Source organism: Mercenaria mercenaria, chromosome 1 (assembly GCF_021730395.1).
Source record: "Mercenaria mercenaria strain notata chromosome 1, MADL_Memer_1, whole genome shotgun sequence".
NCBI lineage: Eukaryota > Metazoa > Mollusca > Bivalvia > Venerida > Veneridae > Mercenaria > Mercenaria mercenaria.
Window position 1 is genome coordinate 79,448,927 of NC_069361.1, and position 17,286 is coordinate 79,466,212.

General features: G+C 34.7%; 1 protein-coding gene and 1 long non-coding RNA gene across 2 annotated transcripts; one reads left to right on the top strand and one right to left on the bottom strand.

Annotated features, from left to right (window-relative positions):
* Window positions 1–237: 237 nt before the first annotated feature.
* LOC123532820 (uncharacterized) lies at window positions 238–3,934 on the bottom strand. Its single transcript, XR_006682744.2, has 3 exons — window positions 3,781–3,934; window positions 1,178–1,282; window positions 238–416 (listed from the first exon to the last, which is right to left on the bottom strand). It is a non-coding gene; the product is annotated as an uncharacterized LOC123532820 (long non-coding RNA).
* A 19-nt stretch (window positions 3,935–3,953) lies between these two features.
* LOC123532810 (zinc finger protein-like 1 homolog) lies at window positions 3,954–16,973 on the top strand. The gene is made up of 6 exons (XM_045314401.2): window positions 3,954–4,146; window positions 10,449–10,569; window positions 11,120–11,313; window positions 11,761–12,064; window positions 12,608–12,722; window positions 13,772–16,973. The coding sequence occupies exons 1-6, from the start codon at window positions 4,045–4,047 to the stop codon at window positions 14,046–14,048; spliced, it is 1,113 nt and encodes a 370-aa protein (XP_045170336.2). The 5' UTR covers window positions 3,954–4,044; the 3' UTR covers window positions 14,049–16,973.
* The last annotated feature ends 313 nt before the right edge of the window (window positions 16,974–17,286 follow it).

A 17,286-nucleotide genomic window follows, 5' to 3' on the forward strand; every position in this document is an offset into this window, starting at 1 on the left:
CGGGAATGGATGGAATGACAGTATTCTTTTCTCTTCCGAAAAGTTTCTGATACTTGATGTACACTAACCCTGGCCACAAATATGCAATACTATGTTTTGGTTCGGCACGCGTGCACGCTAATATCATCATGAAAATTTGTAGATATGGTAATAGAAAGACAAGTAGCCATATCTGTAATGGAATGTCTGTCAGATGACCCCAAAGTGCCGATAAAATTGTTCGAGATTCTGCATTTCCATTGTTCGTGGAATGATATTTTTGCACATGGTCAACTGCAAACTGGTTATAATGCTCGTTGATTTCGAACAAGTAGTAAAAGAAAGAAAATGTGCCACCAAGATATGCGACAACTACTAACCAAGCTACGCGCTGTCGGAATTTCATTTTATTGATCATCTGACTACACTGACATCACCTGAAATAAAGAACATTTGTGATGTATATGCATATTAAATAGAAGAAAATTACCTGTACTTAACAGCTTACATAAAAAGATATCAACTTAAATAATATTAATTTATCGCTTTTAATAAATAACTTTATATTTACATATCATACCAGATTTATACAGCACCCTTTTCATGAGAAACACATTCAAAGGCTCTTAACATAGCACAAAAGCAGCCATTCAGGGCACCAAATTCATCATCTAGTCTACTAGTACAGACATAGAGCAATCTTACCAGAGGGATAGAACAAGAGAAAGCCCCAAGAGCAGAGAGAAATCTTTTAGATACAGGCCAGTTCAACTAACTTAGCCTAGCTCTTTGTGAATAGATAGTAAGTCTTGTTCTTTAACATGCCCAGTGTATAGCACCAATACACACAAAGGGTGACAAAGCTGTCTTTCATGGGAAGTCCGAAGAGCTAGTACTGGTCTCTTAGTTAGGTGGGAGACAATAAAGAGCATATCAAAAATTTCCAGTGCCTGGACAGGGATTTGAACCCTGGACCTCTGTATTGGCAGTCAAATGAATTACCATAAGACCACTGGGCCACCTAGTTTATCAATTCTAATAAATTTGATATCTTGATGTACACAAGGGGATAGTGGAACATTGCATAAACTGAAGCTTTTATGCCAACCTTAAAAAATATAAAGATACTGCTGAAGAAATTCAAATTGTGAAAACGTCTTTTTCAAATGTTCCTTATTTATGATTTTAAAAATCAAACCTCACTACAAATGCTTCATTTGTTCAACTTTAAACAGGACGGAGTATAAAACAAATCTTCACAATCATCTAAGTAACATTTCCAACACTTCTGTCATGGATTTTCCTGAAAAAATAGAGAAGTTTGCATAGATTTAAATTTTTGAATCATTTATCCCTCATCGTCACTACTGTAAATTTGAACTAGAATCTTAGCTAAGGGTTGAATTCCTCAATGTCAAGAAATTATTAAGCTAGCTGGCATATGGTCATTGGTTCTACAATGGTGCCCATACCACATGTAATGCATGGATTAGCAGATATGCACTTAAACTTGTGGTCAGGCAGGACAAACTCTGGGCCCCATATGACATTTTCTTTTGTATTTTCTGTAATTATAGATGAACTTTAATTATACCATTATGGTATACTTTCGTAATACTTATGATTTATTTGAATTAGACATCAAACTTTATGTCAGAAAAATACTGGTAAGCATAAGGGACAACATCAGTTATATCTGTACTGACAACCAAATGGCATATTAGACACAATGGGGAATAAATCTAATAATCAGAACCCAAAGTACCTGTGCATCTGAGGTCTTCCTGCCTAATCAAAAGGTGATTTGCTTTCTCAAAAAAGTCATTCTCTGCATAAAACTGTAAATATTTAGCAGTAAGGTATCATAAGATTCCTCATGTACAATCATACTTTTATTTATTTATTTTTTTTTTTTTTAATGGTACCCGATACAATCATGTCATGTTACCTATAATATGAAATAATGCCAATTCCCTGTAATTATGATTAGGCACACTTTAAACAGACTACAGGTCTAAATCAATCATTACAGAATCCAGTTAAATCCATGGTAGTGTTTTTTTCCCCAGTAAGACTGACACACAACAATACAATACAAAAGAAATTTATGACAATGAGACACAATGAGCAACACTACATCACAAAGAGCCAACAGTGTGACTTGACATACAATGTCGATTTTTCGAATCGTACTATTATTTTTAGTACATTGCAATTTTGTATCATATATTTTATGTTGCTTTGTCAAATGTTATATCACATTCTGTCTGTACTGTAGTGTTGGGTTATCATATGTTGCTTTGCACTGTTGTAATATTGTTACTTTGTGTTACATTGCCTCAATGTCATGTTAAAGAAACGGAACAATACATCTGACACTTACTGCATTACTTATAGGTTATTAGATTTGTATCGAGAAATATGCATGAGTTCTGCAGCGGAAATATTGCGCGATTTTAGGAGTGCAATATTATTCCGCGAAAGAACAAGTTACCTACGCATTTTAACTTAAAATTATTAGATAATTAATACAGTTTGCTTTTAAGCCTGTGTGAAATTGAAAATATCGTCATAAAAGAACTTTTAAATGCAACGACATACATGAAACTGATGTCACAAATGACGGCAAACTCCTGATATGAAATTTGAACATCAATATGGAAAAATATTGACGTTTCAGGTTCCACTGAAACTTAACGGAGTTATGAAATGAGTAATAGCAACTACATGGTCACACAACATGACAATGCAACACAACTCTGTGGTAATGGACGGACACTGCTGTGACAGAACATAACAACAACAATACAAAGACACCTGTGACTTCCTGCATCTACTGGTGTAATTGTGAGTGTTGCAAGATATATTCTTCAATTACATTAAACTTAGCACAGGGTGCCTTTTAATATCTGGACATTCAATATCTCCTTGTATCAGTTATATAACATAATTTATTATGTCAAAATCGTAAACTTTTTCAGTAAGACGTTCATTTATATATAAAGCAGTGGCTAAGGGTCCGCCAACCACACCTTTAGACTCCAGTTACTGGCCCTATAGACAACCAATATAGACTGTCTAGAGGTCTGGTTATATCACCACTAAATCTGCATGAAGAGAGGAGACTATAATTTATCTATTAAAAACAGATGAAAAATATATTCTCCTTTTTTGTGGTCTTTATTATATTTGCAACTGGAAAAAGAAGTATTTATAATCTTTTAATCCTGAGAAAAACACAATCGAGAATTCAATAAATTATTAATAGAATTTAGCCATTTGTTTGCCTTAAAGGAATATTTTATCAATTTTGCGTTTTTCTTAAGACTGAAGGATTAAAATAATAAACTTATGCTTTTTTGTATAAATTTAATTCTTTGATTGTGCTAAAAATTTGATGAAGATGATGAGTCACTGCTAGATTTTCATATTAAATATGTTTCCAACCCCGATTGAAAGCTATCAATATAAAATAACATTTACACACTGTATTAACAGAAACTTTATGACAACTTATTATACCTTTTCTCTGGCAATTCCCATACATGTATATTGATCACTGAACCTCTTGACTAAGGTTCTAGAGGCCCAGTTACGGGACCCTTAGCCACTTCCTATCTTGCAATGTCATGTCACATCGTCATGTGTGAGGCATCCACTTTCACATGCCCAAGACAATACACCATGGCCTCAATCAGATTCTGTATAATCAAGGCTTTTTTCATGACTTATGATCATGCTTTGTCTACCTGAACACTAACTGACATTCTGTTCTGCAATATATGCATAAATGAAACTTACTGATTCATGTAAAGAATGACAGTCCTGCCATTCTATTTTGATGCGTCATGGAAAAAGGAAACAAGAACTAACAGAATTCTTCTTGCTAATTGAATTTTACTGTTTCATTGTAAATGCGTTTACTAATTGCCACAAGACATATAGGTCACGTAAATAGCCGATTGATCCAAATGACATGTCACTTCCGTTTATGTACTTCCGGTGAGTTGTCAACTTGGAAAAATGTGAATAAAATGACGATTATCTGAGAACACATTCGCAAAAATGGGTTTGTGTAAATGCCCGAAGAAGAAGGTTACCAACCTTTTTTGTTTTGAACATCGAGTAAACGTTTGTGAGCATTGCTTAGTGGCGAACCACAATAAGGTAAATGTTTGCATGAGTGAAAGAGTGGGTGGGGTAAGGATATAAATTTAATTTGTACTTGGTGACAGTGCCCCGGTTTACAGTAGATAGACCACATTTATGAAAAAATGACACATGAAACAATTATATAGCTCATCATTTTATGATTTTTAGCAGGACTATATGAAGAACAAGGGTGTCATGCAGTATTTATAGATAGATCTAGAACAAGGACTGAAGGAGAAATTGATCAGGTCGGATATCCGGGCACTTCAGCGTATCGCATTGCGTAGCAACAAGCGGAGGTGACAGCAAACGCTAAATTGTAATTGAAAAGCGTTTCATGTTTCACTAGTGCTGGTTGTTTTTCTTTGCTTAAAGTAAAATTTTGGGCAATATTAATAAGTCAGTGAATTTATAATGTAGCATGATGTTCCAGAAATCACTCCCGAGAAAGAAACCTTTCTTTTTTAGGTTTCAGACGTGATATTCATCATTGATCCGTGTAAGCTGCAAGGTCTCATATTTGTGACGGACTGGATGAAAATTATAATTTAAAAAATCGGAGGTCTTTTTAAAGTAAATAAAACAGAAAATCTATTTCATCTAATTAGGTTTCTCCATTCGTTTCACTTTTCTCGTTCTATTTAGTAGCCTGCCATTAAAATAGTTCTGAAAGCCAGATAGCTTATACTGTGGTGTCAAAAGTGATTCAGTCACTCCAAATTTAATCAAATCAACACCTCTTACCTAAATTCTCATTCGTATGAAATTTAATGAGAGGTGTCATAATTTAAAGCTTAATAGCACATTATGCGTATAAATACTGGAGAAGGGATTTTTTTCTCCCTCGAAGGGTATCAGGATCACAATAGCATTTATAACAAAAAGCGGTTTTTTATATGTTACAATTGTTTTAAATGTAATATGACATCTAGAGCTACTGTGTTACACGCGGAGATAAAATGATATATATAATAACTGCATGCTAGTTTCTTTTTTACGAAAAGCCAGGACGTATCAATAAATTGATGACTTCCAATTACGAAAATACTAAAAAAAATACTGATCTCTGTTTTGTCAATTATTTAAAACTGAGAACGATAATTTGCACGCTTTGTCTATAATAATGTTAGTCATATCTTGTAGTTTTCAATATCCATTTTTTTTTGTTAATTGTTAGACTGTCACAATTGACTGCTTCCACATACCACAAAAATAGAGCATTCATTCCAGTCATAAATCACTGTGGAAACCAATCAGTATGTGGTATATTGATGAAAATCAGTTTTGACCAGTTCCTAATTACTATCACTTTTTAATAGATTGATTTCCTGTTTGTTTTATCCCTCTGATGTACCCCTTCGGGGCCTTATGGTAATTTCCTGTCTTATCCGTTTGATGTATGCCTTCAGGGTCTTATGATATTTGGAAAATGCACATTATTGTTATTTGCGTGTCAATTGACAAAGGGATTAATAGAGCTACTACATAAAAAAACTTTAACCAATACACATGCCCGAACATTTAGTTCATTTGAAACTTTAAAATTAATTCACCAAACTATTTTTTGGATGGAAGGACATTTCTTCAAAAAAAAAAAAAAATGTCTGCAATAAGATTACATATAGAATAAAGTATAAGTTTTCAACTTTATTTAAATGACTTTCATACTTAATGTACTTCGACATTATAGCATTTTACATTAACTAAATAAAATATATCGCACAAAGTACATTTCAGAAAATGGCAACAATATAATTATTTCAGAGCATTAAAACATTTAGAAAATCAGCTTATTTAAAAAAGACATAAAAATATCAGAAAATTAATTTACTATTTTTTTGATCTGTTCTTTCTTAAAAAGAAAAAAAAATTCAAGACACTTGAAAGAGATGAAAGAAACAACTGCTACGATTTCAAGCAAAGAAGTTGAATAAAAAAAATGTTTTGTTCTCAGATATTTAGTTTTAAATTAGATTAATATATATATAGCAAACTGAGAAAATGTTGAATAAGCTTGGGAACTTGTTTTTATTATATCTGATCCGTAGCGCCGAAGAGCAGACAATACATAATCACTTAGTCACTTTTTCCAGACCGTTTTAAAATGCCACAAAATCAATTATCACAAAAACCCTACTTTTTATTGAAAAATATATAGATTGTACCATAGCGTAAGGACTGCAGATGATAAAAAAGATGACTCTTGATTTGTTTTATTTGAGAATTAAAACATCACAACCCACACCGCTAGTTAATTCGCTACGAATTGCGAGGTCCTGTTTTCACCTCCAAGGTAATTTGCATAATCGATTGCTCCGGATGTGACGTCACGCCGACCTGATCAATAGTCAAACTAATCTGACGCATACAGTTTGTTTTTATATAATTTGTGACAGGTCAAACTGTAACATCATACCAAAAGATGAAAAAAAAAACGTGTGGAATTTGAATTTTATGAAAATTGCATTTTAACACTAAATTCAGACATTTTTGAGCACTCTACTATGTACAGTCAACTCGCTAATAGCCGATCACTTGAAAATAAAATGTAAATCTCTCTTAAACATAGGACAGTATACAATATTTAAGTATCCAGTTCTATAGACTTATCAATTAACAATTCTTAGGCAAAAAAGGATGGATCTAATCAAAATTCAAATGAGTTTGAGTTCCATGAGTAGACAAAATCTTTTAAATCATGCAGTTTTCCCCAAAAATTGACTTTTAAATATATCAGGTTTTTTATTCCCCTTTGCCCAAATACCAAGCTATTTTTCTCCCAAGTCACAGGCCTGGGCCCCTTCCCCTCTTGGTAAACAAACCCCTGAAAGTTGAAGTTGAGTTATTCCTCATTGATCATCACCCACATCATATGACCAAAGGGCCATAACTCTCACACTAATATTTCATTTTATCCCCCTTTTTATACGCCCGTTTGAAAAACGGGACGTATTATGGGAACGCCCCTGGCGGGCGGATGGGCGGTTGGGCGGGCGGGCGGCGTCCAGAGACCTTGTCCGGAGCATATCTTCTACATGCATGGAGGGATTTTGATGAAACTTGGCACAGTTGTTCACCATCATGAGACGGAGTGTCATGCGCAAGAACCAGGTCCCTAGGTCTAAGGTCAAGGTCACACTTAGAGGTCAAAGGTCAAATTCAAGAATGACTTTGTCCGGAGCATATCTTCTTCATGTATGGAGGGATTTTGATGAAAGTTGGCACAATTGTTCATCATCATGAGACGGAGTGTCATGCGCAAAAACCAGGTCCCTAGGTCTAAGGTCAAGGTCACACTTAGAGGTCAAAGGATACAAGAATGAAAAATTCAAGAATGACTTTGTCCGGAGCATATCTTCTTCATGCATGGAATGATTTTGATGTAGCTTGGCACAGTTGTTCACCATAATGAGAGGGAGTGTCATGCGCAAGAACCAGGTTCCTAGGTCTAAGGTCAAGGTCACACTTAGAGGTCAAAGGATACAAGAATGAAAACTTTGTCCGGAGCATATCTTCTTCATGCATGAAAGGACTTTGATGTAGCTTGGCAAAATTGTTCACCATCATGAGACGGAGTGTCATGCGCAAGAACCAGGTCCCTAGGGGTAAGGTCAAGGTCACACTTAGAGGTCAAAGGATACAAGAATGAAAACTTTGTCTGGAGCATTTCTTCTTCATGCATTGAGGGATTTTGATACAACTTGGCACAAATGTTCACAAGCATGAGACGGAGTGTCATGCGCAAGAACCAGGTCCCTCGGTCTAAGGTCAAGGTCACACTTAAAGGTCAAAGGTCAGATACAAGAATGACTTTGTCCGGAGCATTTCTTCTTCATGCATGGAGGGATTTTGATGTAACTTGGCACAATTGTACACCATCATGAGACGGAGTGTCATGCACTGGTCCCTTCTTTTGAATTACTTCCCTTTGCTGTTACTATAAATAGCTTATATTGTAACTTTTTCATTACAAGTCGTAGGGAAAAATCGAGACCACTTTTCTGTAGTACAACATGCATGTTACATCCAATTCTGAGGTGTATTTTGAGCTATCTCTACCTTTTTTAATTTGAATTTCAGGTTAAAGTTTTTGTGCATTTTCACTCTATCTCTGTGTTATTACAAAAATTGAAATAAGTTTGAAAGATGTTCCACTTCACCATCCACATCATAATTCATATGACTCAGGTGCATAATTTGGGCACCAATTTTCCATGAATAAATGGATTAATGCCCCCTATTTACTTAGACTTTTTGTTAACTTTGATGCATTTTCACTCTAGAAGGGATTTTATTCAAACTTTAAATGATCCTTCCACATCATGAACCACATCATATGACACAAGGGCCATAACTCTTGTGCCAGTATTTCATGAATTATGCCCCTTTTTACTCGAAATTTCAGGGTGAAGGTTTGAAACATTTATGTGCAATATCTGTAATTTTTAGATAGATTTGATTCAATTTTAAAATAGTTGTTCCACATCATCATGCACAACTAATAAATGACTTAAGGGCCATAACTCTACAATATTTCATGAATTATGACCCCTTTTTACTTGGAATTACAGTCTAATTTTGATGATTTTCATATATCTCTGTTGTTACAAAAAGCATTTGGTTTAGATTTCCACATCATCACCCACATCATATGACAACAGGGCCATAACTCTGTCACCAATATTTTAAGAATTACTGCTTTACCTTTAACCTAAAATACAAAGTAAAAAGGGGGAATAATTTATTCCCCCTTTTTACTTTGTATTTTAGGTTAAAGGTAAAGCACTTTGTCTGTATCTTAGTTATTACTATCTGGATTTGATTCAAACTTAAAAGTAGTTGTTCCTTAACATTAGTCAAATTATATGACACAAAGTCATGGTGCATTATCTTGGGGAAATACAATGTATTCTATGAATCATGTCCCTTTTATACATAACTGGCAGTTGGTCACAGACTGTCTGTCACACTTGGCAATATTTTTTGTATGTATTAACCATATTTAATGACCAGAGCACTTGGCAATATTTTGTGCATATCGCTGACACGTTCCTCTTTGCTGTACAAAATGGCCACCAGAGCTAAAAAACGAATACATAGTGGGGAGACATATGTTTTTGTGACAAAAACACCTTCTACTTTTCATTTCCGTATGCCAAAAAAAGGCTTACTTCTACGTTTTCCAGATAAATTATGTTACGCTATCACTTCCAGTTTATCAGCCGTGCAGTACTACCTTAATCATGCCTGAAACAGCACCGTTTTGAAAGACCAAGACATCAGTCAGTTTTAGTGACAATTTTGAAATCTTGGTGGGTATACCCACACGTAATTACCACAGGTAGTTGTGAATAGCCAATCAGTGCTTTCCCAGGTTCAATCCACCAAGTTGAAAATTGAAGCAAGGTCTAAGAAGAATATTTGCAAACTATGAAGACCTAGACTGTATAGAATAACTAAGAACAATAAAGATTGATCATTTACTCTTCTTATCAAATACATAAATTTGAATATTTACCTTGAATACAATGTAATTCAGTGTTGGCATTCAAAAGGAAGCATAAATGCTTTTCACTGGCTTTTTTTCTGCTGGTTCATGAAGATCTTTTCTAAATACCTCTGTTTGATTGAAATGAAACAAAAAAATAAGTACTGACAAAATTTACCAGTACAGTTTTCATTCAGAGAACCATGGTAGACTCCTCTTTGCAAGAAAGAATAGCATGGACAGATGAAGAATACCAGCTGTTTAGTTTTAGTAATTTCTCAGCATCCTGGCTCTTTTAGAAAACCCCCCAGGTTTTATAAGTTTCCAAAACTGGTACCAACATTTAATGTAAGATTTAATGAGGAGACACTGTTTTGTAAAAAAAAACCAGGTGTTGTCCACTTCCAAAACCCCATACTAATGTGTTCTAGAGATTTGATGAAATGCTGCTTTGAATAACACCCCCATGGGTGTCGAAGAAAGCAAATTAAATTGCTGTTTAATATTCTTAAGTGTTACTTTTTATATTATGATATGGTGTAGGGAACGTGTATAATAAATTGGTAGCAGAGGCCTGCTCGGGTAATAGGATGTTGTCCACTAATGCCTCAGATGTTATTACTTTTCTTAGATTGACAATAACCCACATTACCCTCATTGGCCTTTATTGTTTATTATTACGATGTACTTCATGGAATGGAAGTACCTATTTGTATTTTATTTACAATCTATAGGAAATCCCAAGAAATCTCAAGCTTTCAAAGGAAAAGTAGTGACACATGCATACTTTAATAACGGTATCATACTTATTCATACATTTAAATTTCAGTGTATAGTGCAGTCATACTTACAATGGCTACAGGATAGTGATTACAGTCCAGATTGTTCACTCTGTTCCAGAAGTCTGTCCGATAGTGCATGTGGAGAGTGTGTTAGACTTGCATGTTATGGTAAATCATGTTTCTACTTTCCTTCTTTTGCTTTATAAATTATAGATGTTCTCTTACGCAGAAGACAAAAAGTGCAACTTAAAAGAACATTAAGAACTTTGCTGCTTTCCTTTGGCGTAGACTTTAAAGGAGAGAAATTAAAACTGCATTATTGGTAAATTTAAACTGTAATTTGCTGTGTTTTGGTAAAGAAATCTGGATGTGAAATATGTTTTACCCTTTGAGGAAAGCTGCTACTTGTTTACAGCTCTAGGGTTGGTGATTCTACCCAAGTTTTACTCTATGTCTGAAATAATTGTTTATCTTTGAAGAGACATCTGCAGTCTGTTTGGCCGCAATATCCCACTGTTCCTTTGGTGATTTAGTAAATGTACTAGGAAGTGATAAAATGACCTGTTTCAAAACTGTAGGAATATACAGTCAGACTGTCCATTGTGTTGAATCAGCATCTGATAACTTCAAACATCAGGGATGTAAGTCTGATAGAACAGAGTTCAGAATTAAATATTCTGAAAATCTTGTCTACAGTATTTTGCATGTATTATTTCAGATGTGTTCCATCTTGCCTGTCTTAACCGATATGCTCAGCAATTACCAGCTAACACAGCACCTGCAGGTTACACGTGCCCCACGTGCAAGGCAGGCATCTTCCCGCCCAGTAATATGGCCTCACCAGTAGCTGATATGCTCAGACAGATGTTATCCAAGGTGAACTGGGCAAGAGCTGGACTGGGTCTGCCTCTGGTAGGTAGTTTCTACAAAGTGCAGAAACCTCAGCAGTGTTTGCTTGAATGTGTCAGTTTAAATCCTGCTATAACTAGTAAGGGATCATGCCATTGGCCCCATGATGGTAAAAATATTAAAAGAAACTGCTTTACAGGATAACTGTTACTGGTACAAACGTGATGCGGTTTTCGTGTCCCTTTGAAGTGCTGTAATCAAGAGAAACACTAAATAAAATGCTTTACCCAATTTATCAAAACTTAAAATGAGCTGGAAGAAAAGATGTAAGTATTTTTGTAGCAGCACCTGCTGAACCAAATTTGCAAGATTTTGTTTGTGATAAAGGTAAGCTGACTTGAGAGTTCTCTCCCTTGAGCAGTAATTTATATGTAATATCGAAGTCTAAATGTTTGGGATGTCTGCGAACATAATAGTTGCAGATCCTATCGCATGTTATAATATTTACAGATTGATGAACCAGAACCAGTGCCAGCCCGACCACCTTCACCCCCTAAATCTGTCACGCCCACTCCAAATGGAAATGTTACCCCAGTACAAGAGTCTCTACAGGCACCAAGTTCCGCAGCATTAACAAATCTCAGCACGCTGGGAGCCAGCCCTGCTCCAAGCACTACCAGACCTAGCGCCCAGGTTAGCCCGTACACAACCTCCACCCCAAGTAGGCCACCATTGGGACCACAATCACATAGTGTAATTAGTGTGGATTCAGGGACCACTGTACGGGGACAGGAAAAACTGCAAAGCATGCAAGGTAATACACAAGGTTAGATATGTATACCTGGCAGTTAGGTTTACTTATACTTCAAAATTATTTTGTAAAAGAAATTCTTTTGTAATGAAAAATGTCAATAGGATAACTTCACTTACAGATAAATGTACCTTATTTTGAAGTAAGGTGTTCGGAGATGAATTGTTAACAGCTGAACGTAAGAAATAGGGAATAATTCAAGATAACTAGTTGACTAACTGATTGGACGTCTTGACTACTTGTTGACTGTTTAGACGTCATGACTGCTTGTTGTCCAGGAGGTAACAACAGTATGGTATAACCTCTCTTAACAACTGAAGAGCAAACTCTTCTCTACAAAGACCTACTCAGTGTCTTTCCAATCAGGTATTGTTCTTAGTAAATTAACCTCTTTAGAAGAACAGCCTCTTTACTATGAAAATATTTTTTGGTCTTCTTGTTGAGTTCTCACCAGTGGGGTTGCAGGAGGATCAGGAATTACTTGCTTATAGTGGAGACTGTTCTACATGTGAAAGAGAGATATTTATCTTCTTTTTTTTTATGCAGATCCAAGAAAATTGTTTGATTCAACAAAAGAAGATATATTCAGCATGGCACCTGACCATGATGATGACAAATACAGGAGACGGCCAGCTATGGACTGGCTTAATAGATGGCTTAGGTAAATTTTCTATGCAACTGAATTTCATTACTGTATTCACCGATAATAATAGAGATACTTGGATTTTTAGAGGTGATATGGTATAAAAATCACTGTGCATAATATCAAGTGTTTGCTAAAAGTGACAGTTATTAAGAATTGATGAAGCTTCTTGAATCACTTGTTAAAGTGTATTTGGTTTTAAACTTCAAAGGCTTCAGAAGAGTGTCATATGCATTTATTTCTCAATACTATTAAAACAACATCTTGAATTGCAATATCTTCACAATTTTGTCATAAAAATCCTACAAATACTCGGCTTGTGTAAAATTTCCAAATTTCTGATACCACAACAACTTGTTGAAAAGGATGTTTGTTTTATATGTATTTATGACATTTTTCATCACTTTTTAGCTCTAGTGTTCAAGGAATAGGTAGAGCTATTGGACTGTCCTCTGCGTCATCGTCCTGATTTGGTTAAGTTTTTTGTGCAAGCTGGTTTCTCAGTAACCATTTGTGATATTCGATTGAAACTTCACACACTTATTCACTGTGATAAACAGATTTACATTTCACAAGTTCCATAACTCTGTTTTGCTTTATTACAAAAATATGTCCCATTTTCGACTAATTTTTAGGTCAGTTTTTGTAGGTAAACTTGTATCTCAGTGCCCACTGATGCGAATAGATTGAAATTTCACATACTTGTTCACTGTAATCATCTGACATGCAGTGCACAGGTTCCATAACTCTACTTCGCAATTTTACAAAATTATACCCCTTTTTGGTCTAGAAATTTTTGGTTAGGGATGGTAGCTTGGTACCTACAAATTGGAATGGATTGAAACTTCACATGCTTGTCCATTGTGGTGAGCTGACATGCATTGTGCATGTTCCGTAACTCTGTTTTGCATATTTACAAAATTGTACCCCTTTTTCGACTTTTATATTAATTCAGCTGACAAGATAGTCGACTCATGTGTTGCTGTCCTCCGATAGCTCTTTTTTGTTCAAGATTTACTTAGTTTAATTAATTTGTTACTGTATCATGGCATAATTTTTACTTTCAGGTCTAGAGACACTAATCCAAAGAGGGGACTTAAAAAAGATCCAATGACTGTACGCAAAAAGTTTCTTATCGTGTTATTGATAGGAATTATAGGATTTCTGACAATGATTGTGATATTTTCAAAACTGGGACGAAACGCTGCCGATGACGACCCATTCTTAGATCCCATGGCAAATCCAAATATTCGGGTTCATGAACCTGCAGATGATGACCCTTTCCTTGACTCTATGGGAAACCAGAAACTGAAAGTACCAATTCAGGAAAGGCCGAAAGAATAATCTAGGATAAAGGAATATGCTATTCTTTTTGGGGGAAATTGAAAGTGTTGGCTGGCATTATGTGGCACAATAAGGGCAGGAATCTCCAAAGAGTTTAAGTGAGAAGAAGTTATCTATGTCTATTACTTCTTGTGAAACAAGTTCCACTGTTGCTTTATGTGTTAGATGCTGGTAACATGTTGTTGCACTACATGAATAGTTCTCAGAGAAGTGATATATTATATACTTATTGAATGACTTGCGGGGCAATAGTTTGACTATTGTCTGATGTCAGAAATGAATTTTCAGTTTTTTCTTCAAGTTTTAACTTCAGCCCAGTAAAATTTAGTTCGGAACTAGAGGCTGGTCAGTGGCACAGACAGTGGACCGGCAATTTATACAAGGGATCATGTGATTGTTCCTGCGTGTGCAAGTATTCGTTAAAGACATTGTTATAATTGCTCATTAAGTCTCCTGTTAGAGGCATATCCAAGGGCTAGTGCACATAATTTAAATGATTATATCTGTACTGTAATATGATCAGGTTTTAAAACGTTCCAGAAAAGGTTGACAAAAAATGCTGCAGATGTTTAGATACATACAATATGTATGCCATTTCATTAATATGTGAAGAAAGTACTTCTGAAAACTGTGCTTGTGCATGTAGCTTTCCCAGCATAGATAATAGAGCATTATGTGCTAATCACAGAGTAGTTTTTATTCATTCTTTTTCTTTGTTATTCATGCACAAGAAAAAAAGGAAAATTACGAGAAAGAACCATATCAGATACACAACATACCAAGTAAATACAAGTATATACATTGATTTAACTTTTGTTTGTAATCAAGCTTATAAAGATATAAATCTATACTTGCTTACATAGTATCAGACATTTACAATTCATGTTATTACTTTGGGCGTATCTTCAAGCGGGTAAATATCTAGAATTACCTATTTTATTTTTGAGCTGTGTCAGTGTCATTCCAATACAGATATGTTTCAGTTGTTTATCATATTGCATATTGGGATTGTATCGAAGTTAACAGTAGTGTGTGGAATAATGAATACAGAGTGCAGCAATACTGTGAAATTGTTTATATTCGTGGATTTTATTTTTCAGTCAATCAGTGAAAAAATATTGCAACAAACAAGTAAAATTAAGCAGCTGAGGTCACAGTCACAAAATTGTATGATTACAAAACTGAATAATTTCACAGTTACTGTAATGAAAAAAGTAGTCGCGAGTCAAACAGTGTCACAATCTGTTGGAGTTCTGATAGGACACTTAAGGACTTTTGGTGCTTTTTCTCCCTCTACAAATTATAGATTGCTAGCTTATGTAACAGCTTTAACCATTAGAAGCATATACACATTGCATTCCACATGTTATAGTGTTCATTTTAGGGTGATGTATGGCGCACCTTTATAAACCCGTGTTGTACAAGAAACTCAGTTATTTTGCAAATACCTGCACATATGTTTAAACAGAAAATGAAGCAAACTATTTTACTAACATATGGTAGACTTTAAAGATACATGCATAATATTCACTGTTTATAAGTATGTGAAAATGTGGCAGAAATGTTTTAAACTGTGCTAATTTTCACAAAATATTCAAGGAATGAATGTGCAATTTGAATAAGATGTGTTATTTTGTTTTAGAAAATTGATGAGGATAGTTATGTTGCTTTTAAAATATTTTGTTTATTGGCAGCTACACTGAACTTGAAAATATTATTGCCTTAGCCTGTGTAATGTATTCAGGTCACAACAATTTTCAAGAAATATTACCTAATAATGCTAGATTATTTTCATATCTATTAAAATCTCTTAATTGACACTTCTGTCTTATTCATTAAATTTCACAAGGGTTAAACCCTTATTTTTAGCTCTACTGTGCAAAGTATTGGAAAGCTAACCTACTTCCTCTTGTGTTGTCATCTGTATCCACAGCTTTCAGTTTCACTTTATCTCTGTTATTACTTGATTGATTTGCTTTAGACTTAAAATAGTTGTTCCTTATCATCATTTAACACAAGGGCCACAACTGTTGCTCCAGTATTTCCTGAATTATGCCCATATTAACGCATTTTCACTCTTTTATTTATAACTAATCTACTAAACTTCCAAATCAACACCCACATCCATGCAGGCTGATCTTGGTCTGCACTGTTGCTATTCAGTCTGTAAATTTTTAGTGAGCTCCTTTTCGAATAATAAATGGTACTGCCCAAATTAAATGACAGACCAGTCCATTTTAGAAATTTAGCAGGCTTAAGGTTTAATGAAAGAGAGGAGTCAAGTCTATTTTTTGTTTGTACTGGTATTTGTCTTATTTTTAACATTATATTTTTTTCAGCTGTTTTCTGTTGTTAACACTGTCATCAATTATTGTTAAAAGGTGTCTAAATTGCATTTGTGTTGAAGGTGTAATTGTTTAAGGGACATGCCTCTGGGTCAGTGTCAGTATACCAACAAATTTATAGTAGCAGTTAAATTGAAACAGATATTAGAGATTAAAAATGACAAACCAGACTTACTTTATATGATAGATATATTTTAATGTGTATGATACTAGATACTTCTCAATTCCTTCTATTTTACACAAATTTCCATAGAGTGACTATTATCCGCTTTTGAGAGTTGTCTTCATTTTATTGACTGAAAGAGTGTTAAAGAAAATTAGAGAGAGAAAAACCCTAATTGGTACAGAACCAGTTGATAATTTCTTTCTATTGCATAAAAACTGAAGTAAGCATTTTCTGAATTTGAAAACAAATTGACATAGATCTAGAGTCATGCAGCTTTAAATGTTAACACGTGGACCTTCATCTTTAGATTCTGTATGTAATGTTAATGCTGAAAATCTGGGAACATGTTGCAGTAAATATTATTTATCTAATGTAAATACTGTTAATGAGAATAAACGTAAAAATTTACTAAAATTTGTTTGTGTTTTTTGAGTTGGCTAAAGGCTGAAAGCCTTTTGACGAGTCCTTGCTGTTCAGCGATTCTCTAAATGGACCGAATAACACGTGAAGGGATGTAGTTCCATTAGATTTCTCAAACTTCAAACAGTTCACTGCATGAATGAAGTTAAGTTGTGTCAATTCCTTTTGCTATGACCAATATACGATGAAATCTGTCATATTTATGACTTGTAATTGTGCAATACTCGAATGTAACTCATTAAGTATAAATGTGCATTTTAAGAATTGCGCAGGCTTACAAAGCTTGGGTAACATCCAGCTAAAGACA